Genomic DNA, 25,944 nt, shown 5'->3' on the forward strand with positions numbered 1-25,944 from the left:
GGGAAGGAGTTACAGAGACAAAGTTCGTAGCTGTGATGAAAGGATGGACCATTTAGAGACTGCCGTATCCAGGGATCCATCCCATAACCAAGCAGTCTTTTCATGTAGCCCAAGTTGGGCTCAACTTATTATCTCCCCATATGAGGTGCTGAATGGCAGGGTGTGTAGGTGTGTGCCGCTGTGCCTGGCTCGGTGCTTCCCTGGGTGTTGTGGTGCTTGGGATTGAAGCTAGAGCTTGATGCTTGCTCGGCAGATGTGTCCTTTACCACCGAGTTATAGCTGCAGCCCCGGCTTCTTAGCTCTGGGAAGTGTTGATAGTAGTGGGTGGCTGAGTTACGGAAGTGTAAAAAAATAAATCTTCCTAACTTAAGTAAATCTAGAACTTATCTCAATTCATAAAATAGGGTTTTAAAATGTTAAGTGATTGTGGCTTATCTAGTCTCACCTTAATTCCAACACAAACATTTATGTTGGTTCTCAAAGACTACTCCCAGGCCAGCAGTGTCAGCCTCTGCTGGGAATTATGCTTCAGCAGGTCCCAGGTGATTCTCATGCATGCATGCATAAGCGGAGAACAATTACCTATAGATTCTATGCTAGCCACAACAATTTTAGATTGGAAACATACCCAGGAGGCTGAGGCAGGAGAGAACAGATGGCTGCAAGTTTCAAGGACAGCCAGGACTATATTGTGAGATTCTGTCTCAAGTAGGGATAACTGAGTGCTGCAGAGCTTAGAGGTCAAGGGCACTTACTGCTTTTGGAGAGGGCTAAGTTTGATTCTTGGCACCCATGTCAGACAGCTCACAATTGCCTGGGATTCCAGCTCCAGAGGAACCTCACACACATCTAGTTGCTTTTTGTGGTCACCAGCACATAGGTGGACATAATCAAACACAGGTATACACATAATTAAAGATAAATCTTTATTTAAAGAGAGAAAACCTAAAACAACAGTGAAAAACTAAAGAGTACATTGTCTTTTATTTCCCTGATACATTGACAGTTATCAGTAATGCTTTTTGGGAGCTAGAGAAATGGCTGGTGGTTAAGAACACAGTACTCTTCTAGAGGATTTGACTCAGAGGACTCACAGTTATCTGTAACCCCTGTCCAAGGGAGATGTGGTGCCCTCTTCTGGCCTCTGTGAGCACTGCACTCATGGTGCGCAGACATACTTGCAAGGAAAACACTCAAACACATAAAATAGTTTTTATTTTAGTTCTTAAAAAAAGCATTGCGGGGCTGGAGAGATGGCTCAGTGGTTAAGAGCACTGACTGCTCTTCTGAAGGTCCTGAGTTCAAATCTCAGCAACCACATGGTGGCTCACAACCATCCGTAATGAGATCTGACACCCTCTTCTGGTGCATCTGAAGACAGCTACAGTGTACTTAGATATAATAATAAATAAATCTTTAAAAAAAAAAAGCATTGCATTTGGAGCTGGAGAGATAGATCAGCAGTAAAGAGCACTAGCTGCTCTTCCAGGGTATCAGAGTTCGATTCCCAACAACCACATGGCAGCTTACAAATGTCTGTTACTCCAGTTCTATGGGATCCTGCACCCTCACACAGAATACATGCAGGCAAAACACCAATGCACATAAACTAAAAGTAAAGAAATGTTTTAAAATATGTTTTATCCATGGGTGTGTTGTGCCTGCCTTTAATCCAGGCACTCAGGAGGTAGAGACGGGTGGATCTCTGAGTTCCAGGACAGACAGGGCTACACAGGGCTGTATGTGGGGTGAGTGAAGAAAGCATTTTACCATAAAGATAGACTGTAGTGCAGCCAACACTGTAGCCTCTTCCCAGTGCTCTGTGTATTATTTTCTTCTAATTAGGCTCCCAGTCATACTTGAGATCTCCTCTTTCTTTCTTCTGTTTTCTTTTGTGGTGGTGGTTGAAAGATCCAGCTGTGTAATCCAGGCTGGCCTGGAAATGGCTGTATAGCCTGGTCTGGCTTCTAATTTACAATCCTCCCCACTGATTGGTTCACAGGTTTTATCACTTTGTTGCCCAGACTAGTTTCAGACTTAAAATCTTCTCACTTTGGCCTCTATAGTGTTGGGATTATACCACATATGGTTAAATTTTGCATTTTAAAAACTTGCATATCCAATTCTCTATCTCCCATTCCTACCGTGAATTCACTGCTCACATACTTATTCATGGGCACACCACTGGCTTTCATGGACTCTGTCCTTTCCTCCTCCTCTCTGCTTGGCCCCTCAGCGACTACAAATCTTGGGTTTACAAATAGAATTGTATGTTGATTTAGAGAAATTGAAGAGAACTTGACAGCTATGTGTGTCAGTGTTTCAGTATCGTTACCAAAAAAAAAAAAAAACTGATTTTTTTTTTCTTGAAAATTGTCTCTACAGACTTACAACAGCTGTGCCAGGCTTTGCATAAACCAAGAGACAGTATGTCTAACAAGCACTGCTATGAAGACTGAAAATTGTGTGGCCAAAGTAAGTAACCGTGCTCAGCAGTTAATAGAGCACACTGCCCAGAGCTGCGCCTGTGGGTGTCTTTACTCAGTGCTGTCACGACAGGTGATCATAAGATCATATATTTATGAAGACAATATATATAGCAGGTGTTATTTTATACAGAATGAACTGAAAGCTAGGTTTTCTTTCTCTTGAGTCACAACAGAATCTTTTTATTCAGTTATGCAGATTAGTGAGTTATTATAAGATGATGAACAGTTTATTTCGTACCTTCCTTCCTGTCTCGTTTTTATTGTTCAGTTGTTTTGTTTTGTCTACATAGCCGTTGCTGTTCTAGAGCTCACGAAGTTGACCAGACTAGCCTTGAACTCAGAGATCTGCCTGCCTCGGCCTCTCGAGTACTGAGATTAAAGACAAGTACCACCAAGGCTGGCCTCCCTAAGAGTGGGTGTAGTACTCTGGAGATAGACTGACGCTGACAGCTTGAGCAGAGATCCAGTTATGTTGTGCCACTGTTACTTGGCCAGGCATAGCCGCATATGCCTTTAAGCCCATTGGAAGGCAGAGACCAGCCTGGTCTACAAAGCAAGTTATAGGACAGCCAGGGCTACCTAGAGAAACCCTGTCTCCAAAAACCAAAGCCAAAAGAAATGTCACATTTGGTGATTTTGAATGAGAAACTGTTTTTATCTGTCCATATGGCCTAAGTCTTTCATGTACGAATATGTGCTATATCTCTAGATACAAAAACAATATTTAAAATTAAAATCTTCAGAGCTGAAGAGATGGCTCAGTGGTTAAGATCAGAGTTTGATCTTGTACAGGATCCAGGTTTAATTCCCAGCACCCACATGGTGGCTTTACAACCATCTGTAACTACAGTTCAGGGGATCCAGTTTCATCTTGTGGCCAATGTAAACACTTCGCGTGCATGGTACACAGGCATTATTTCTGTTTTTCTACAAAAATAATCTTTATTACCATTTAGGATTTTGTTGTTTTGCAATTTTTCCAAATTTCAGCTTAATCTATTCTTTCTTATTTACTATTAGAGGTAAGACTTTGTTTATATCATGTAAGCTCTATCTTATAAAATTCAAGAAAAGCTGTCTTATTTCTTTTGGGTTATTACAACAAAATATAAACAGTAGCTTATAAAAATAATTTTTATATGATTGTGACAATAGATTTAATGTCTACTTAAAAGTTCACATCTTGGTAGATGGAGCCTTGCTATGAGTAGTCTCAGGATGAAAGCAGTAAGCCAGGCTCTCCTGGATCTTCTACTAATTCTGTTCCTGAAGACTGTTCTCATACACGAGGTGGTTAGAGAGCAACACAATCAAAGTTATTGTTACATAGTAGCAATACTAGTTTTTATTCTATTTCCTAAAACATATGGTAATCTCTTAACCCTGCTTCATTAGCTGAAAACATATTACACATAGCCATTGGAATTAGCCGTATGAGTAATGTCCGATTTATTTTAAATTATAGCAGCAAAAGGTAGGTTCATCAATTGTGTATTAAGTCCACATCTTAATTTGCTACAAAAGTGAGGATTAATGTAAGTTAGATTTAATTTTCAGTTCCTTAGTAACAGCTTGCAGGTGCCACTTGGACCCCGGGTGGGGACTGGGTGGAGAAAGTGTGCTTTCACGCTTGTGCGCGCTGCTCTCGCTTTCGTCACAAGTGGGTTCCTTCTGCTAAACATGGCAAAGTCTTAACATGAGCACCAACCCAAAGACACGGCGACAGGGCGACAATTTAATGAGTTTCCTTGAGAGCTGGCCAACTGAGCATCTGCTCCTTTTGTTTTTCTCTACTTGGTAAGCCAGTGTTTCTGAACTCCTTAGCCGTGTTGCTGTGAGTCTCTACCGTGTGGGGGTGGGGTTGTTTCCTTTTCTACCCTCTACTTGAGTAGTGCACAGTTAGAAATCTTCTGGCATCTGGCACAGTGGTGTAATTTCTTCCGTGCTCTTGAGTGAGGAAATGTTTGCTCATTGCTGCTCATCATGTCTGTCTCCTTGCTCCCAGATGGTGACCTTCTCCTCCCATTCCTGCCTGTCTTAACATTATTCTGACACCTATTTTCTCTCATTGTCCCCTTAACCACTCTAATTGAATAATGATTTCTATAATTTCCAGTTGGAACACAACCAACTTCCTGCTTCTCTTTACTGGCCCACATCCTGTCTTCTAGTTCATTGCTTCAGATTTGAGCCAGATTGTCAGATAAAAATACATAACTGAAAAAAATGTTTACCACAATACAGTAGCATGGCACCAATGAGAGTTGTCCTCTCTCCCTGCTAAACATGCTCTGTCTGTCTCGTGATTTCATGCTGTCTCTCTGGGCCTCATTTACTGCTTGACCTTTGAAAGAAATGACTCAAAGTTATGTTTGTGGATCTTTAAACATTTTTTTGTTTCTTTTTCCTCACCTTTACTTTTTAGCAATGGTTTGTTTGCTACTGATTCAAATTGTGCTCCAGGGTTGCCTGCAGGTCCATATTTTGGTTTAGGTATAAGTACAATTATAGCCTTTTTATTAAATATTGCTTGTTTGCATTTTACAGAAGGTATTGGTTCTTCTCAAAAGCAGAAATGAACCCTATATTATTTTGTGTGTAGCTCTCCTCTGTTGGGTACTCTAGTTTTGCAGTTCCTGTATGGAAAGGGCACTCCCTTTAATTTGCAATAAAATGTAAGAAAGCGCAGCTGTTTCATAAGTTACCTTCACAGCAGTCTCCTGACTGAAACTTAGCTTGATGGAAAAAGGTTCAAGAAAATATTTAAAACTAAAAGTGGGGAGTGCTCCGGATAATATTTGAAGCCATGAAGTATCTTGTATATAGTTTACCTTTTCTGTCTGTCTGTCTGTCTGCCTCTGGTAACCCTGGCTGTGTGAACCATTCTGGCCTTGAACTCACAGAAACCCACTTGTGCTGGGATTAGAGGGGTGCCCCACCATGCCTCGCTAGTTGAGTTTAGAGCCTTCTGTCTGCTCACAGCGCTGGAGTTAGGACGCTCGTCTGGAGATGATGAGCTCTGTATTTATTGTAGCTTTAAATGGACAGTCATTACTGACTGTCAACTCAGTCTCTCAAATCCATAATCACATCGTACCTAATTGTCAACCTTCATGTTTTTTAATTATGAAAGAAAACTAAGAACATTAATTTTTATGTTATCTTTCTATTGACTTTATTGATGTACTACAGAAAATTTTGGTTTGAGGCTTTTCCATAATTTACCTTTATATCCCACACCCGTTCCATAAACATGTATAGTTAAAATTGAGTTGTTCAAATACTTCTACCTTGATTCCTGGCCTAGACAGGGGTAGTTCTGTCTTTGTTTGGAATAAGCCCATTCAGTGGTCTTGTATACGTTCTGTATCTGTTGTTGTTGTTATTTTGTTATTACTGGGTTTTATTTGAGATAATAATCTGTTTGAAACCGAGACAGAAAAATGTGATGTTCCTTCCCACTCACTCCAGATTTTGATAGAAGACTTGTTTTATTTATTTCCAAAATTATATCCGCAGGAAACAAGCTGTTTAAATTCAGATTATGCTGAAGCAAAATGGTCCTGGTATGAGAAGCAACGTGCTGTTTTACGAGCACAGAGTCCCTTTTCTCATAACTGATTGATAGTAAATATTTTCCTGAAGAATTATTGCCAACCATGAACAGTGCAACTGTTTCACTTTTTTTCCGTGCTACTTGCTGTACCAGCCATTGTCGGTAATTAAGATCTACAATTCACAGTGCAGACGTTTGCACTTCCTCTGGGTCTGTGCTATTTATAAGGCATTTCAGCTGTTCAGAGTTTCTTCTGAGTTTTAAACTACATGTTAACAGGCTTCTCTAATATAGTGTTCCACAAGAGCAAGTCTGTTCATGGAGGCCCTTCTGACAGACCTTAACTTAGCTTTGTGGTGGACACAGCAAGGTGTAATTGTATCATCAGGACCAGTATGATTGGGGAAATCTCAGAAGTATAATACTGTGTAAAGAAGCCAGGAATGAAATTCAGAACTCACCTGTTTGTTACCAAGGTTTTCAGAAATACACAATAAAGCAACTTATTGGTTAGAGTGTGTGCTTGTCAAGCTAATGTGGGATACACTCACTATAGTTGTGCGTGAGTTTTTGTCTCAAAAGATTTGAAACAAAACGGATTAACAGATTGACAACACATTTGTTGTATGACAGAAGCCTGAAGTAGTACATACCATTGATAAAGCAAGTGTCCATAAAGATCTTAGTCAGTGTTAAAATTGATCAAATTTAAATTAAGTTCAAAAGAGAATTGATTTTCAAAAGTCCAGACCCATCCAAGAATCATCATGAACGATCTCCCAGTCTCCAGTCACTGTGCAGGCATGTTGCTACAGGCACTAGTTGTTAAACATACAAGAGGAAGAAACAAGAAACTGAAAGCTGTCAACAAAACGTGTTTAAAACTTTGCCTGGAGTGGAGCTCAGCCTGCTTGTTCTGAAGCCTGGAGTTGAGCTGCATTGATTGTGCACACTGGCCTCCAGCGTCTTCCAACAGACAGGCAGACACAGGGCTCAGCACTGCTTCTCCATGGCCCTTGAATAAAGCAGAGCTGCTGAGAAAGCCATTCCAACTCCAGTGCCTGTGTAAACTTCTCTTTCTCAGTGAACTCTCTACGAACGCTTTTTTGGACAGCGTGGTTCAGCTGTTGGAGGCCACTGATCTATCTGGCTGAGGCACTTCCAAGATGCTCAAAAGACCCTGTTCACATTTCAATCTAGCCAGGGAGCCAATAAGATTGAGTTTGTCTTTGTGGGTTGATGTAGATCAGCATGAGATGAGCCCAGTCAGCGTCTTCCTCAGTGAAGAAGGAAAGGCTATGGGAGAAGAGAGGTGAGAGAAGGAAGGCCTTCATCAGGAATCAACTGCAGCACTGCCTACTGATGCGTGCCGGATCGCCCGCACAGAGATCACATGCCTTCTCCAAAAGTCAAACGATCAATTCGCCTCGTTTTGGCTCTGTACTTAATGCACAAACAGTGCGATCTGCGGGGCTGTAATTGCATTGTTAGGGCCAAGGAACAAGCCTGTGCCTTTTCAGCAGACAGCTGGCAGGGAGAGAGGCATGTTGTTAGGAAAGAGAGAGGCAAGGCAAATAAAATTACTGCTAACGCTCAGAGATCGGCAGGAGTCCTACTTGCCTAATCTTACCGGTGGGAGCAAGCGGCTGTTGTAATCCAATTATAGCAGCATAAGCAATTTGTTAGACACTCCGCATAATGTAACAATTTCCCAATAAACTCTGACTTGTAATAACGTCGGCAAGAGTCCGCATAAATCTGCCCGAATGGTGGGGGCTGGAGCGTTCGGCTGGGGGCTTGTAATTGGCGCCATCAGCACGTTTTGTGGAGTGCAGTATGGTGCAGTCTTTTAGTGCAGGAATTTTAAGGAGAAAGGCATGGCACATGTTTCTTAGAAAAAGAAAAGTGGCCATTAAAGGGGGAGCAGCAAGAAGGGCACACTCTTGCCTTCACATTACCTAGGAATCTCAGTGTAGAAAGAAAACAGAAGGGAGCCATGTTTCCTTCTAGTTCCAAAGAAGCAAGATGAGGGAAAGTGTATGGATTCATCAGATTCCTTTATTATTAAAAGCATTGGTTTCTGTTATTTGTACCCCCACTCTCCAAGCTCCCTAAAAATGTATTTTGGGTAGCATTAACAAGATGTTCTTAGCTAGGTAAGCCTACAAATGTCAAAATTAAACCCTTTGCCTTGGAAGTTTAGTATTACATGAATATATTATATGTATTCACATATACTGTATGTTTGTGCCCAGGACAAATCCCTGCAATGTTATCTCACCAAAGAACCTTTTGCAGAGTTCTGCTGTCTGCTATAGTAAACCACTGCTTACTGAAAGGGGTTCAGCCCAGCTTGTTTGCTTGACTTACTGTACTAGACTGCCTACATGGTATTGAATTCTAAACTGTGAATATCTGGAGTATTAGGATTACCAATTAAGTTTGTTGAAAACTTACATTGATTACAAGTACGATGTTAGTTAAAATATACCTGTATTATTCTTACAGAAATAGCTCAGGTTCCTAGGTAATAGTATTTCTGTTTTATAAAAAATATTAGAGAACATATTTGAAGTACACTTTCTTATTGATTGGTGTATATAGTCACAGACTGAGGTTTTTATTTGTACGAGGTAAGGGAGGTAGAGAATGCTTTACAGATATCAGTTAATAGATGCATTTTCATGCTTCTGACTGTATGAAATGTTCCCTGCTTTCTTATGCCAACCCATCCCTTCATTGCTACATGATTTGTGTCAAAACCACACTTTCAAAATAGGCCCAGGATTCTCCAGAATACCCTGTTGCTGTGGGTATTATCACAATAAATATTTACTTTCTGTAGAAACATTTCCTTCTAGTGGAGCAATGGTGCCTGTGTGACTAGGGCTACATCAATAAACTGCAGCGCCTCCAATAAAGCCACCCCGCGTCTGGGTTTAACTAATGGCTGATTTTCATGACTTTGACAGTGAGCTGTGTGCGTTATTTTCTCCTGATATTGTAAAAATAATGAGAGCAAATTAGAACAATCAGTTTACACAGATAGCTCCTGATTGGAGGCGATGGGCAGTATGGCAGCAGGTAATCCATCTTCAGCCTCCTGTCACATTAACTTCAGCCGTGTGAAAAGATCAGGTGGGGTAAGCAGGGATCCTGCCCAATTGGAACACAGAAATTAATGAGAAGAGCATTGTTCTGTGATCAACCTTTTAATTAGCAAGAGCAGAAACAGAGAGCATGGTGAAGACAGCTCCTCAGCTGCACAGTGCCAGGCACAGTTTCTGGAGGGTGAGAAAGCTGTGTGTAGTTGCTGCCTCTCTCCTGCTGTGTGCGCATGGCAATTCTGCCCCAGAGCTCCATTACAGATTTTAAGAAGTGCCCCCCCTCCCTTTCCAAAGAAATGCCACAAATACAGTCAAATGTATTAATAATCTATAAGCTCTAATTCTTTGGGGATTATTTAGGGTTTTGATTGCTAATACTTTCTTTGGTATTGTATTCTGGGTTTTGCATTTTGATTAAAACAAAAACAAACAAATAAAATGAGTAACCATAGGAATTAGATTCTATGAAGTTCTGCCCTGCCAGCCCCCCTACCTCATTCCTTCATTGTGGAGTTTTTCACTGCAAGTAACACAAGGGTTTTATGGATTGGAGGATTCTGTCACTTTGAGTTATTTAAAAGAGGAGCAAACTCCAGGCAGCAAGCCGTGGCATATTGAAATTGGGTTCCTTTCCTGGTTCTGTTTATTAGGGAATTTGCTGTTTTGTTTGTATATTTCTTGTGCCATTGGCTTCTCAATGTTGGCACTGTGTTATTTCAATTTATGTAATTGAGAATTGAATATCAATCAAGTATGATGTTTATGGAAGGAAGAGGGGGATAAAAGAAAATCTATGAACCTAAAAGCTGATTGATTCATTTAAAGCTCAGTTATAATAATGTCGTAACCTTGTTAATCATTCTTATAATAGAACATTTGTGTAGAACAATGGAAGATATTAATGAGAGAAACTTTTAGCCAAATGAGCATGTGCTTATTTCGATTTATTTATTTTTTATTTTATGTGTATGAGTGGTTTTCTGTATGTATGTGTACCATATGTGTGCCTGGTGCCCTTGGAAGTCAGAAGGGGGAGATGGATCCCTTGGAACTTGAGTTATGGATGGTTGAAAACCATCATGTGGGTGCTGAGAACCGAACTCAAGTCCTCTGAAAGACCACTGAGCTGTCCCTCCAGCCCAAGAATGTGTTTTTTATATCCTTTGGGAAAGTATAGGATGACAAAGCACTTCACAATGTTCTAGTCTTTACCCTTTAAAAGTAATGGCTTACTGTAAAAGCCATTTAATGCATGCTATGTGATGGATTCAAATGTATAGAAACTAAGCTTTATTTCTTGATTTGAACAATTAATTGGCTTAAGCATTATTAAATGGGTTAATACAATTTGATTATATATACCTATCTGAGTTTAGAATTGGTAGGTTAAAAAAGCTATTCTATACTCTAAAATATTTAGATTCTGTAGAGGACAGTCTTTTCTCATCATAGCTAATAGGACTTGTTCAATCATTTACAACTGTTATAGATTATGTCATTTCTATAGCTCATTAGGCCTATAGCTGTAAGATAGACACTCGAGGCCCTAGTACCATGCTTTCGTGTAAAACAGAAAACAAAGGCACTTCATGTCTGACCTCCCTCTCCCCTCAAAATACTTAATACTGTCAGAGCAGAATTTTAATTAATGGTGAGCTTTGACTGAAATTTGTATAAGCCATTTTTAGGATCAATGACATGATAGCAGATAGTGTCCAGGAGTCTCCAGATACATACTTCAGTATATTGAATTTGTTGCTCATATTAATATTTTTAAAGCCCATTCTATTCCTTAATGTGGAAGAGGGATTTTTATTCTCTCATGGATATTGGCAGAGAAACACATCCTCCTTTCTGAGCTTTTGAAGGTTTCAGAAGCCTGGGCTCACAAGCTCCCCATGAATCATGTTTTGGTCACATGGTGGAAGAAGGTCATTTACAAGTTTCTGAAACCTGAGCCCTTCTTTTGGACCTTCCCAAGCCCATGAGCCAGGACCCACACATGTAAAATGTTATTCTCGTACTGTGACTTCAGCTTGTAAATGCTTTCCCAGTCTAGGACCGGCTTCTTTAAGGATTTAGCACTGTTGTCCTTCCTTCATGAGAATCGGGAGCTCATCTGTCCTGGAAGTCTGCTGATACTCAGCTCTTCTCCAGAAAGATGCCTTCTGCCATCAGGGACTAGGGCTCTGTCTTGTAGGTTTTTATTGTTTATACTAGGAATTTTATAAATGTCCCTTCTAAGTAGGTAAGGAACTCCCTTTAACTTCCTAGAAGAGCAAAGTACCCAGCCATCTTAAGTTCTTCCCACCTCAGCATAACCCATGGGCTCAGCCTTGAGAAATTGTCCTTAGTCCTTAGGAACTTACCCAGTTCCTGCTTGTTTCAGGTTCTTATGGAGGAGATGGGTGGACCTGTGAGGCTGTTAGGGTCCTACACTCACACACACCGCAACTGCCTTCATTCCTTGATAAAACTCAGGTTTGATTTTGAAACACACTAGCTATGTGGCCCAGCCAAGCCTGGAACTCAGCCCTTCTTCCTTCGCTTCCCAAGTGCTCATATCACAGATGTGCACCCCACACCTAGCACCTTGTGAAGATTTAAATGTCCATTTTGTTTCTATGCACCCCATTCTCACACTCAGTAATAGAGATCTATTCAGTACATGGTACGTGCTAGGCAAATGTGGGCCCCCCACTCAAATGTTCTTTTTCCTATAATTTCAGTCTTCTTTCTACTCAAAAGTTTGAGGAAAAGCAAATACATTAATGTGGTTTTGAGGCTCTGCATTTAAGTCCTGCAGGACTATATCTATGAGTTATCAGTTTCAAATGCAAACCTGATGATGAACCCTGAAGCTTAGAGGACTTGACCACTACCCCACCCCACCCCATCCCCAGTCTTTAAGTTAAAGAAACAAGATTTCAGTTGAGATTTCTCTGAACTCAAAACCCTTGCTCACCAGAATTCTTTTCAATAGTATATTGAGGCCTCATGTATTCTCCAACCAGTCCACTGCCCTTTAGAATTTTTCTCCATTTGATTTCTGCTTTGACGTCTAGGAGGGGTTATTCCCACCTTCCTGCTGCCCCTCCCCTTTACTGCTTATTCAGTATCTGCATTCAGAAAATTCAGCCCTTCAGGTTACCCATTCAGGAATTCTGTTAGTGCTAGCTGCTTAGTCAGTAATACATAGTAATCACTTACCTGACAAGCAGTATATGGGACTCCATTCAGAGGGACTCGGGTGACTTCATACCTCATGTTCTGCATAGAGAATGAGTGGGGCACAGTATACAAGCAGCTCAGACTGGTGACTCACATCTTGGTAGTTGTTTTAAAAGTTACTCTGGGGCTGGAGAGATGGCCTGGTGGCTAAGAGCACTTGTTCTTGCAGAGGATCCAGGTTTAATTTGTACATGGTAGACCACAAGGGAACCTGATGCCCACGGTTGCCCTCCAAGGGCATTAGACCTGTACATGGCGCAGATATGCATGCATGCACATTACTCATAAACAACTCATAAAAGTTGTTCTGGAATACAGCTCTTCAAAGTATAAGCATGCGTTGTTATGTTAGTCTTTATACCAAAACCTCTTTCCCCACTTAAACTTAGTTATTAATTTTGACAATTGAAAGCATAACCTCCTGGTCTGACAAGACAGCTTACCAGGTAAAGGTGCCCGCTGCCCAGCTTGACAGTCCTGAGTAGTGTCCCCCACTGACTCCATGGAAGGAGAGAACTGAATCCTGTAAATTTTTTTCATCTTCACATACAGGCTGTGTCATATTCACGCATGGACATGTATGTACATGCTTGTGCACATGTATAGTAAATAAGTTAATATAAAAAAAGGCCAAAAACCATTGCCCTTTAAGGCTTCAAAGCTCTGGTTTTCTATCCAAATCGTTTTGTTTCTATTTGTGCTTCTAGATTACAAAGGTTGCTGGTTATGCACACAGAGTATCTGAGGGGGTCAGGATTTAGTTAGACTGGGAGATCTTCTCTCTCAGAAAAGGAGGCTAGCGTAAGGATCAGTGGTTAGAGAGTCTGCGGGTATGACTGTCTACGCATTCATTCTCTGGGAAAGAATAGGAATTTTTGACAGATAATTGTTATGTGAATTTCCTGTACAAATTTATAAAGTCACACAAGAAGCTCTTGCTCACAAAAGAACTGAAATGATGAGACCCAGGGATGCTAAAGTAGTTCTAGAAGATGGAACATAAATTTAACAGTGTTCTTCAAACAGCACTTCGGATTTAAGCCATACTTTCTAGAAATATCAATGAGCATAAGAAATTTAATTATACTATTTTTTCCTAGATATAAGAGGGAGCCAAAAGAGAACTATAGGGAGAAAGCCATGTTTAAGAAGGAATGTTTCCTACAGTGTTAACTATGGAGTCTGTAGCGTGACTCTGTAATGGAATATCATGGCAGGGGGTATAATACTGTAAATAAGATGAATGTGCCACTTGTGGATTAATGGGCAACCTAAAGAGTAGCTTTATTTACATCAGTGTGTGAGGTTCATTTTCGGTTTGTATTTTTTTCTTACTCTTGGGTTTGGAGTTATTATCGACCTGACAGTTTAATTATAGACCTTAAAAATCAGTTTCCTGGATATTACTGGCATTGCCCATCATCCCCGTGCTCCCCCTCTCCCTCCTCTTCCTCCTCTTCCTCTTCCTCACCCTCACCATTCTCCTCCTCTTCCTCCTCCTCCTCCTCCTCCTCCTCCTCCTCCTCCCTCCTCCTCCTTATTGTTTTCGAATAAAAGGTCTCAGTCTGTAACCCAGGCTAGCCTAGACCCTGAAGTGCTTAAGTTCGCCTCCCTGATGAGAGGTTAATGGTTTCTTGCCTCTAGAGATGTGAAATTGCTTTACCATTCATTTTGTAATACCAGCATGCTCGGGGGGGGGGGGGGGGGGTTGGGGTTTTATTGTTGGTTGGGCTGGGCTGGGCTTTTGGTTTAGTTTTGGTGATTGATTGATTGATTGATTGATTGATTGATTTTTGCTGAAGTTTATGCCCTGTCACCACCAGGTGGTCGGGGTGTTGTTGTTGTTGTTTTGTTTGTTTGTTCACTGTTTATTAGTGCTTTTCAAGTTGTTTCTTAGTGACCTGGGTGACTTTTTAGACTTACGAATGACAGGTTGATAATAAGATGAGAAATCTTGGTAGGAGAAAAACGTTTTCTTCAATCTTGAGTTACATTGTTTTTAAAGATTAACTCTGTGTCATTTCCTACTTTAAAGCTGGTAGATGAGAAATTTTCTTTAAATTTTTCCCTGGATAATAACTTAGGGCAAAGAAATGATTTCTGAAATGTATTAATTCCATGAAACAAAGCTTTTGTTTTACATTTTGTCCTGATAAGTAAACTATTAAAATTATGTGTATCCAGATTACAATATTTCATTTGCAGTGACATAGTTTTCTATACTAAATGATTTTATTACTACTACCTTTTCATTGGTTGTTTAGGTGGTCATTGACTACAAACATAATGCCATTATTTAGTGCTTTTGAAACTTCAAAAGCTTGAGACTCAAACTGTTAGCTATGTTCTGCCTTGCCTCCACTGAAAATGTATAAAATGAGTTATTTCATTTATATAGTCAGCCTATCATTTATTAATTTTTGGTTTTTTTTAGTATTAGTACTTAGTCTTATTTATTAATTTTTGTTTTAAGTTTTAGTTTTTGTTTTAAGCCTTTCTTAGTTTTTCTGTTTGTTTTAAACAACGTCTCACTCTGTACCCAGGCTGGCTTGGAATTTGCTGTGTGGTCTAAGCTGAGCTCAAACTCTGAACATTGTGCCTCTCAGGCTCCTGCATTCTGGGATTTCAAGCATGAGTCACTATGCCTGGCTCATATTACCTGTAAAAGTTGGATTGTATGGAAGACAAACTGTGTAGCTTACTTAGGATTATTTTTCTTTTGTGGGAAGTAGAGTCTCACATTATTTGTTGAGTTTCATTGGCTTGAAATAAAATGTCATGAATTATGTGTTTTACATTTTCTTTGTGTGTTTGTTTGCAGAGTATGTTCAAGTATACATGTACATTCCTGTGTATGGAGTTCAGAGAACAACTCACAGATGTGGGTGTTCTCCCTCCATTCTATGAGACCACATCTGGTTCATGAGGTTTGGCGGCAAGTGCCTTTACCCACTGAGCCAGCATGTCATCCCAAATTTGTTTTTAAAGAACTAGGTTGGAAACCCTTTTGCACTACTGTTGACTGGGCGTGTAATGCATCACACTTCTACCTAAAGATTTTATACACGTTTGTCCTGCTGTGCACTTGGTTAACTTTAATTCTGATCAGGCAGAGAAGACACCACAAAACATGAATTTTAATTCAGACAATCTAGAAACATGGCCCTGTGCTTTCAACCACTGTTTACGTGTGTTAGTGCATAGAAGACTAAAGTAGACGCTGCAGAAGAGGAGGATTGTCTAAAAGGTTGCCTGTGGTGTTGGCTAAATGTTAAAGTAACTGTCAAAGTAGCGAAGTGGTGATGGCGGCAGTGTGTGAGTTGGCTCTAGAAAAATTACCCCACAGCAGTGCGTCTGAAGCTCCTTGTTCTCTTCAGCACTCTGTATTGATGATAAAAATTTTAAACCCCTCAATTAGCAACCACACAAAACCACAAGTGTTTACTGAACCTTGTAATCTCCTCTTGTTGTCGGTTAGGATTTTCTTCCAGGCTTTGATTGTGTGTAATAAAACTGTTGCTTAATTAATGCCAGAATTCTGAAGCCTTTGGTTGCTACAAAAGAGAGCGAAATGGCTAAACCAAGAGGCAGCATCCACTAGCTTTTCTGTCGTGTTCATTTAGAGCTGTCATTCTTGTTCTAGTTGATGATAGAGCTCCCAGCAGACACAGGTGAACTGAAAGGAAGCTGTAGTGACTCCTGTCTGAGGGAGGCGCGGTTGTGATGGAGGCTCTCCATAGGTTGATGAAGGACTGCTTTCAGCTGATATTTCACTCCTGGTTTGATCAGCCTTTGGAATCACTGTGGCCATGTTAATGTGGCCACACTAAGGTGGCTTTATGGAATGTGAAGAAAAGACTGATGTCTACCATATAATATACAGGCTTGGTGGAATGTGCCCGGACATGAGTGAGAAGTCACACAGGCTGCTATTCATCTTTTCAAATAATAAAAGTAAAATGGTAAAAATGTACTTTAGAAAATTGCTAAACTTCCTTGATCACAAATATACTATTCTGTCACACACACATACACATAATACTTCCTTCAGTTTCCTTCTCTGTCTCTGTCCCCAGCCCCACCCCCCTTTTATTTTGTGAGGTTCTCAATGTGTAACTCTGACTAGTCTGTAAATTCCGCAGTTTCCTGCCTCAGCCTCCTGAGTGCAGAGATTACCCCACTGCATTAGCTTCATTTACTTTTGAAAGGAATTTTTATACTAAAAAAAAAAAAAAAGCTAATGAGGGCTAAGGGCCGACTCGGCTTGGTAAAGAACGCAAGCATGAGAGCTGAAGTTTAGATTCTCAAAACCCACATCAATTCCGGTGGTTTCGGGGACCCCTGTGATATGCTAGGAAACAAAGATGGGGTTCTTTGGAGCTAGATCACTTTACTAGACAAATAGGTGAGCTCTGGATTCAAACTGAGAAAGCTCAGTAAGAAAGGTGTAGCGAGATGGAGAAAGACACCAAGGGCCCCTTCTGGCCTCCACTCACATGTGCTCACTCACTGCTTGCACTGCTCATGCAGGGAGGGAACGGGGGGGGGGGGGCTGGTGAGATGGCTCAGTAGGTAAAGGTACTTGTTATAGTACTGAATGACCTAAGTCCAAGTCCCCAGGCTCCACACTGTAGGAGAGAGCTGCCTTCCACAGGTGGTCCTCTGACCTCCACATATGCCCCCAACACACACAAAACAAACCAACAAATAGACAAATAAATAAATAAAGAGGGTCATTTTAAAAACAGCTAAAGCTTGTTTCATATCATTATTCAAAAAAATTCTTAATTTTCAGAATGCAAGCTATAGGATAGTCCCCATTAGTCTTCCTTAATGAATTTACCTTTAAGAAAACTGTATTTTTTTCATTCTTCATGGTTCAAGGAACTTATTATCTGATATTATATGTGTATTGATTTTTGACAAGAATTTTAGTAAGCAGTGTTTCTTACAGTGTGTGGGGTTGAAATTCAGCCGTGAAAAATGAACCCTTTGCTTCTGGCTGCTTTCCCAGAATGACGATATAGATAATATGCTACAATTGTTGAACTTTCAGCATCTGCCCAAATTCTATGTAGATCGTGTAGGATTACAATATTGTGTCTAAACTATACTTTGTGATGACACTCAAGCATGAAGTAGACTTTGTTGGGTAGAGTCATTGATGCAGTCAAAATTCTCACTGGCTGGAGTACCAGTGCAAAGGAGTTTGCAAAGACATGGGAAAGAATCTAGACTCAGTAGTTCAGTAGCCTCTGTCGTCCAGGGGCTCAGTAAATGCTAGTGAAGACTTGCCTTAGAGTGGGTGGAATTGGGTTAAATGTTTGCAGCCACATCGTGCGGTTGTCCTCCACCGAAGAGCAAGGTCCTCCCAGCCCTGACCTACTTTACTCCTACAACCCTGTGGGCTCAGTGGCTATGCAGCCAGCAGCACAGATGAGACGGGGAGATGTTTCTAGTAGGAAGTGCTTTTAGTAGCATGTTTCTTTGTTGGTAGAACATAATGTTGCCACAAATCATGAATAAATATTCCAAATTCTCTCATATTATAGCAGTTATAACCATTTTTAAGCCTCCTTTGTAAGTAGATATTTCTCTCCTGGCTTTCTGTACTGTGAACTTTACAAAACTGGTATAAGCAGTCTATTAATTATTCATATGATAGCAACAATTAAAGCAAATTAAAAATAAAAATCACCATATTGCATTTAACCGTGGGCAGCACCAAATTGTGTCAGCTCTGTAAGGGCCTGCAGTGTTGCCTTAGTTAAAAGTGCTAGAGGGAGCTCTAACCTTGCTCAGAGCATGTGGGAACCATTGTCTGTGAGTGGCCACAGGGTAGGAGATAGAATCTCAGGCTCTTTTGTAGTAAAATTTAAAAAAAAAATTTTTTTTTTTAAGTTTAATGACTCCTTTCTTTATATCAGAAAATAAAGGTTAGGACAGTCTATCAAGAACCAGACGGATTGTGTGAATTTAATCTAGTGATGTTAGGAGTTTCTGGAGTTGATGAGTTTCTTCAAAGTGAACAGGCCTGTATAACAGCAGTCTAGCTGTTTGAGAGGGAACCTAAGAGCCCACTCCTACCCCAAGTCAGCTACTGCCCTCCTGGGGATAACATAACCCTCCCCTCCGGCTCCTTATCTTAGCTCTGCCTGGCTCTGAAACACAGGGCATGCAGCCCTTACAGTATGTGGTCAGTTGGGCAAAAAAATATTTCAGAATCATCCACGCTGTCGCAGGTAATTGCAGTCTGTATGTGGTAATATTTCACAGTAGATGTTTCTTACCATTTATACATTTCACTGTAGGCAAACATTTGGGTTTCTTTCAGCTTTTGATAATTAAAAAAAAAAACACTCACAGGTATCATTTCATGAATATGTAGATGAAATACATTCACATGTATATGAAACTAGGAAAGAAACTAGAAACTGCTGGCCTCAGAGGAGGAGAGAGCCTTTGTCCTCTACCCCGCCAGCCAGTGCTTAGTGTTGCCTGGCCTTTTTTTTTTTACTGTAGCATTCTGGAAGAGGATAGAAATATCACCTATCGTGGGTTGTGGGTAAGAGAGGGGGGTGGTTTTATGGTGGTTCTTCCATCTCACACACACCCCTGCACCCCCAGCCCAGTGATTGAGATTAAAGCCAGGAGAACAGGCGGTAAGCACCCACACCAAGCCCTGTGTCTCTAGTCAGGCTCTGTTTTTATAGTGTGTCTCCCTCAACTTTCTCCCCAGAAAGAAACTTAGAGACTATGTAACCGTTTATGAGTATGCAGTTTAGTAAGGACATTAATATCATCACTACATTTTGTTTTTAATTCTTTTATTGGTTAAGAACATATATGCTGTACCTATGTGTGTGCACATGACCTGTTATTATATCAACCCTCAGGAACAAGTGGTGTTAAGTCTTTGTGGTTGAAGAAGAAGGGGGGGAGAATGAGTGAAGGGCTTGCTAAGGTCACCCAGGTCTTAGTTGACACTGGACCTGATCTTGAGCCGCTCTGAGACTCTTCAATCCTAACTTTAAAACAGTCCAGTCTTCTGCTTCCTCCATAGTGTGCCCTGGTTCCATGATGTTACTCTAAAACTTTTCTCCAAAATGTCTTAATCTTTTTTTACCTGCTTGAGTTTCTTCTTTGGTTCTTTGAGCCAGTACCTCACTTGCATAGCTAAGGGTGGCCTGGAACTTGAAGCAATCCTCCTGCCTCAGTCTTCCAAGTGCTGAGATTACAGGCATGAACATACATGTCTTGATCCCTAGCCTGTCTTCTTACTGCTGCTGTCCTGGTCAGCCCACTGTCCAGTCTTTCTTACTTAAAACACAGGCCCACTGGATTGTTCATTACCAAAAACACTGCTGTCAGCCATCATGGTGCTTACCTCCAATGCTAGCACTCAGGAGGCAAAGGCAGGATCTCTTCTGAGTTCAAGCTAGCCTGGTCTACATAGTGAATTCCAGGACAGCCAGGGCTATAGAGAGAGACCCTGTCTCAAGATGATAATGGTAATGATGATGAAGTTTTAAGTGCTTCTCAGAGAAGTAGGTGCCTGTTTCTAATGCCCAGTGAAACTTAATTCCTCCAAATGGAAACCCAGGCCCAGTGTGTGTCCTCTTTGTTTGTTATAGTAGCCATGTGTCACCCCACCTGTGGGCATGTTGATAACCTTCAGAGTCCGAAAGAAAATCATCTAGTACAGCAAGCTATTTAAAGGACAGAGAGCAGTCACTGTCTGACATGATACTGAACTCTTGATAATAAAGCTGTAGGGGGTTCATACCTGTTCGTAGACTTTGTGCAGTCCTACTGCTTGGATTTTGCCAGTAAATAAAACCAGTTGGTGTATAGCATTTCTTTTGCCTCTATGTGTCAAGTAAAGGAACTTTTAGTAGAGAAAAGCATTCATTTACTGATAGTTTTCTAGAAAACCTTTTCTTAAATCCTGGCAAGGAGAAGGAGGGTGGTACAAAAGCAGCGAGAATGCAGATGCAGAGGCGGGGCAGAGTGAGGTGGGGCAGCGTGAGGAGGCAGGTTTCTCCCAGCTCCATCCTAGGGTCTCCCGTAGTGCCAGGGTGTTTGGAAATGTTGAGCTGACATAGGTCTTCCTTCTTTTTGGAGGTTTAGTTTTGACTCCTTAACTGAAGACATAATTTTTTTTTAAGCTTCAGAAATTATTTTGTTTCTTTGTACAGGTGAGTTTCACTCTGCAGCAGCCCAGGTAGATCTCAAACACATTATACAGGTTGGCCTTGAATTCAAACCTTCCTGCCTCCCCTTCCCAAGTGTTGGAATTATAGGCCTCAAACCACCATGCCCAGCTTGTGGTCATTCTTTAAATTTGTTACATGCAAACATTGAAGCCAGTCTTAGAAAGTGGGTAAGCTTGCCAGTTTTCCTGTAGGCAAAGCATTGACACACTGACAGTCAGTGGCTAACATAGGCAGCCATGCCACACTGACAGTCAGGGTTAACACAGGCAGCCATGAGGGGGCTTCATCTATTTTGTCCCAGGATGCTCTCAAAAAGTGATAGCCACTCCTTATATGTTTGGACTAAAAATTGAGTTTGCCACCTATTTTTGTGCTGCTTCTATATAGACTCAAAAGATTTATCTCTGTCCTCCAAGGCTTAAAGCCTGCTTTGAAAGTAAAAGTTTCTGTATATAGTTGAAAAACCAAAAGATTCCATTAATAAAGTGGTAAGTTAATTATAACCAACAGTGTGGAGGTAGGTTGCTGTTCTTTCACGTGAAAGCCATGCTTATCATTAGTCCTTCTTAGGGTCTCTCTTTAAATACTTTTATGTATGTTTTTTCACTTTTATCTTAACGTTAGTGCTTTCAACAAAGTAGAGTGTCACTGTTTATAGATAAGGAAGTTGAAGCCCAGAAAGGTTAACTAATTTACCCAGGATTATAGACCAAGTAAGTGGGGAGCTGTAGTGCAATCAGATCAAGACCTCATTATGATTTGGTTATAGTTACAGCATTCTAAATACATAAGCATAACTTGTGCAGACTGTCATCAGGGCTAGCTTCAGTTGATGCTCATGGTCGTGGTGTGTACGTAAACCTCTTGGCTACACAAAAGGTATTTACGGCGCAGCGCTGGTCTCCAGCTCCTGCCCGGCCATTTACTTGAGAGCAATTTGATTATTAAAAAGAAGAACCAGACCTGTGTTCTAGAAACCCCATGCAGCTTATATAACAGCTACATTTTGAAATTTAGTCTGAACTTTGCTAATTTATGTGAGTTTGAGCAAGTTATTCTGATCACCTCTCCTTAAAAAAAAAAAAAACCCAGATGCTGCATCCAAAGTAAGCCTTTCCTGGATAAATTAAGAAAACAATTACCGAAGTATTCCAGAGAGAAATGTCTTTAGTCCCTCGATGCTCCGAGGGTTATTAAAGTTTTACCTGCAGATAACCAAGACTTCCAGAAGTTACAAGTCATTTACTTCCTTCACTGCGCAGAGAGGCCTGCACCCTGCCTCTTAGGATTATTTCTTGCTGCATTTAACATGCATTAACAAGCGTTTGGAAAGAGTTGAATTTCTTCTAGAAAGCTGAGTTGGCTTCTTGAAAGCCTATCCCCCACCCACACCCTCAAAGTCAGGCTTTAGATTAAGAACAAGTTATACCAAGTCACTGTCTTTTGTAGACAAACAAAAACCAAAACCCCAAGTATCGCAGCCTGAAGATGACCGGTTTCCTGCTTTGTGTAAAGTGCCTGGCTTTCTCCTCATGCACCTTGAGTTGTGTCTCTGCTTCTCACGGCAGGCAGGACCTTATGGCAGAACTTAGCTTTCTGATGCTAAGGAAGGCAAGGACGTGAAGATGAAGCTGCAGAGAAGCCTCCTAGTTTAAACTTCCAGCATCACCAAGGCTTTAGGATATTTGGTGATATTAACATCACTTTACACCCAGAGGAGCAGCCTGCACAGAGGAAGCTACAGGGAGGAATCGGCCAGACTCCAGTAGTTGAGCTTTATTGCTCTGCCTGAGACATCAAATACCAGTATTCAAAATCCCCCTCCGTCCTGGTGTCTACGGTTCACCATGGGGGAGAGGACTTCCTTGTCCACGGCGCATCCTGCTGCTTGAGAGCAGGAGGTGGTCATGCTAGATCCTTGTGCACTTGGTCAGGCCTGTTTCCTTCTCCTCATCGGCTCTGTCTCTCTGTCCTCATTCCTTCTCCCTGCTCACCATCTCTCTGCCCTCCCAGTCTCTCCCCTAACCCTTCTGGCTCCTCCTCACCGGTTTCTGCTCTCTCACACATGCACATCCACTTGAGCCCTCCATCTCATTTCTCCCAGTCACATTTAGACACTGTTCTTCACTCCATTCTTACTTCACTCCATTCTTACCTCCCCCCCCCTTTTTTTTTATGCCTCCCTCCTCATTCTCCACCTCCCTCCTTTCTGTTGCTCATTTCCCCTTTCCACAGTCACCATGACCTAACATTCTGTGTATTCCAAGGTCAGATCTTGACCTCTAAGGGTTCAACAAAGAAAATTGATTTTGCTTGTTCTAATTAATTTATGGCTAAGGAAAAAGTATCCTAGATGTCATAAAAACACCCTCCCTTCCCCACTTTCACCAAATAATCGACAAATAGTTCTTTTACTTTTTTTTTTAAGACTTATTTTATGTATATGAGTACAATGTTGCTGTCTTCAGACACACCAGAAGAGGGCATCAGATTCCATTACAGATAGTTGTGAGCCACCCTGTGGTTGCTGGGAATTGAGCTCAGGACCTCTGGAAGAGCAGTCAGTACTCTTAGCCATTGAGCCATCTCTTCAGACCTTACTTTTTTGAAAGTGTTATTTATTTATTTATTTATTTATTTATTATGTGTTGTGTTTTGCCAATGTGTGTGTCAGCACTATGTGCCTGTATGCCTGGTATGTGCAGAAGTCAGAGAGAACATCAGATCCCCTGAACTAAAGTTATGATGGTTGTAAGCCTCCACGTGGGTGCTGAGAACCAAGTCCAGGTCCTCTGTAAGAGCAGCAAGTGCTGTTAACTAACTGCTGAGCCATTGCTGTAGCTCCTAATAGTTCTTTTAACAGAATAGAAAAATAATCTATAGACATTGTCTATCTATAGTGAAAATTCTGGGCTTTTTAAAACCAGTGTGTGCACAGGTGTGTGCACAGGACCACATGAGCATGCTCATCCTCGGGAGGTCTTCAGGTGGAATCCCCAAGAATGGCTCCCACTTCCTTAGCTTGGATTTAACCAAGTAGTCCAGGCTGTCTGGCCAAGGAGCCCCAGGAATATTCCTTTTTCTGCACATCTCCCCAACCCCCAATGTTTGAGGTTACCAGCATTCACAATTTCTGGGTTTTTATTTTTATTTTGTGGTAATTTCTGAGGTTTGAATCCAGGTCCTTATGTTTACACAGCAAACACTTTACCCACTGAGCCATCTTCCCAGCCCTTAATCCCCAGATAGATTATATAGTGAAAGTGAAAGCAAGACAGAATAATTAGATTTGATTCTCTAGCACTGAGGGATTCTGTTTGCTGCTTTAATGTTTAGTTTTCCAGAGCTTGTCAGCTTTCAAAATGGTGGTCTTTTGGATTGCAGCATTAAGCCTCTAGTGTATTGGTCTGTTGCAGCACATAATTGGGAGCTAAATACAATTGCAAACATGAGGCTTAACCTCTCGAAGTCCTTTGAGACCTTTCCTGATTATCTCCTCCCCAAATTTAGTTCATACTGTTTCCTTTAATGCTTCTGTGTTACGAGTGGCCTTGGCAGTTTATATACACATGTATTTTTGTTCAGTCATTAGGTGGCAGGAACAGACATTAATGAATGGTAATTCTGTTATTTGATTGATGGGCTTTGAGATAGGGCCTCAATTTTAGCACAGGCTGGCCTCAAACTTGCAGTGATTCTCCAGTCGATAGGCTTGAGAGCTGGGCTAGCAGGCATAAGCCACCACATGCAGTTGCAGTGTTCCATGTCTATACCTCATTGTTAGTCCTTGTCTGTTGTCTTTTATAATGCTGATTATAAAGACTGTGACTGCGCAGTGTACTGACCTTGCCCTCCATCAACTGCTAAAATTCCAAGCTTATATTCAAATTCCCTAAAGAGAACTGTTCATCAGAAAATGTCTTCCTGGATTGGCTTGGCTTAGGTGTGGAAGGTGAGTGCGAGGCTCAATGGAAGGCCCAGATCAGGCTGTTCCTGAGCTACACTTCACTCAAATTCATGAGATTAACGGGCGGGCGTAGTTAGTGAGTGCTTTTCTAGCTGCAGGGGTTTTGAAGAGATGGAGGAATTCTGTGGTTAATTGAATTCTTCAGGCATGGACCCATGGTCATCGAAAAAATTCGAGTGAGTAAAATTCCTGGGCCTTGCCCCTGTAGTTCTACAGTGTTTCAAAAGGCCAGAATTCTTTTAAGAGGACTGTTGTGCCTGTTTGTGCTGCTTAAACATTTTGTATGATAAACGTGACATCTGCACAATGTATGTGGTCCCTGGTGCTGTCCCTCTCCCTGTGTTTTCTTCCTTACTTCCCAAGTCGGCAACACTTGTGCTGTTTTTCCATCTCATGAGCAAAGTTTTAACAGTACGCAGAAAGTTAACTGCCTGGAGTCTTTTAAATATAAGTAACACGCAACCAGTAATAAGCTGTCGGTTGTTTTTTTGCTGCCTGCAAAGAAACATAAACACAGCGCTCATTTCTGGCAGGTTTTTACTGTCAGAGTTTCTCCTATTATATTTATCTTACAATTTGCCAGGGGGTGAAGTTATTAAGTTTTAGCAGCAGCCATCGATCAAGTTCACAAGTTAACACGATAAAGGCTCTGTGCCGCTCCGATCCGGGGAAATGATGATCCTCACTCGGTAATTAACTAAATGAGAAAGTTAAATCTTACTTGAGAGCTGGGAGAGATGAAAGAGAGGTGTTTGTCAGTTTCTCAGTGGAAATTAGAAGCAGTTTTCTGCAATTCCCTAAGCTGCTGCTCTGTCATATTTTACATAAGCACTGGGACAACGGCTTGTAATTAGTGCTGTCATGGAGGATTTTTTTTTTGCTGAAGGATGTTGGAATAATTCATTAGATTATCAAGAAAGGCTTGTGTCCTGAAATGATTAGCACAGTGAAATTTAAACCATTAACGATAACAAGTTTAGAGCTCGCTGCAGTGCAGAGGCACCCGGGGTATGTCTGTGCCTATTTCAATCATTTCTTATAATTAAACATTATGTCCTTTTTTTCCCCCTCACTAGGACACATCCAAAAAAATCCTTTTAAGGTGGCACTGTCTACATCAGTGGGTTTACCCGCCTTGGAGGTGTGTGTCGTTAGTGGCTGTAATAATAGTGCTGCAGGAAATTAAGCTGCAGTGAGTTCCTTGGTTTAGAACAAAAGAACCCCATCTCTGTGGAAGCTACAAAGTCGAATGCCAGAGACCACCAGAGACAAGAATTTTTAAATTTAAAAATGTTAAGTGGCTTTCTTGTCCCTTTAACTACAGTAAACATCAGGAAACTGTCAAAATGGCCTTGCTTTGACTTGGGTGAATTTTATG

At 41.1% G+C, this 25,944-nt stretch overlaps 1 protein-coding gene across 10 annotated transcripts in view; it reads left to right on the forward strand.

Moving 5' to 3' along the window:
- The window catches only part of Btrc (beta-transducin repeat containing E3 ubiquitin protein ligase), a 166,427-nt gene that overhangs the window by 102,509 nt on the left and 37,974 nt on the right, over positions 1 to 25,944 (forward strand). For all 10 annotated transcript variants that reach the window (XM_029472467.1, XM_021151576.2, XM_021151574.2 and 7 more), the window contains one exon: positions 2,386 to 2,475. In XM_029472467.1, coding sequence (XP_029328327.1) covers positions 2,386 to 2,475 — 90 coding nt within the window. The remainder of the gene's footprint in view (positions 1 to 2,385; positions 2,476 to 25,944) is intronic.

The sequence above is a fragment of the Mus caroli genome, chromosome 19 (genome assembly GCF_900094665.2).
Source record: "Mus caroli chromosome 19, CAROLI_EIJ_v1.1, whole genome shotgun sequence".
Lineage (NCBI taxonomy): Eukaryota > Metazoa > Chordata > Mammalia > Rodentia > Muridae > Mus > Mus caroli.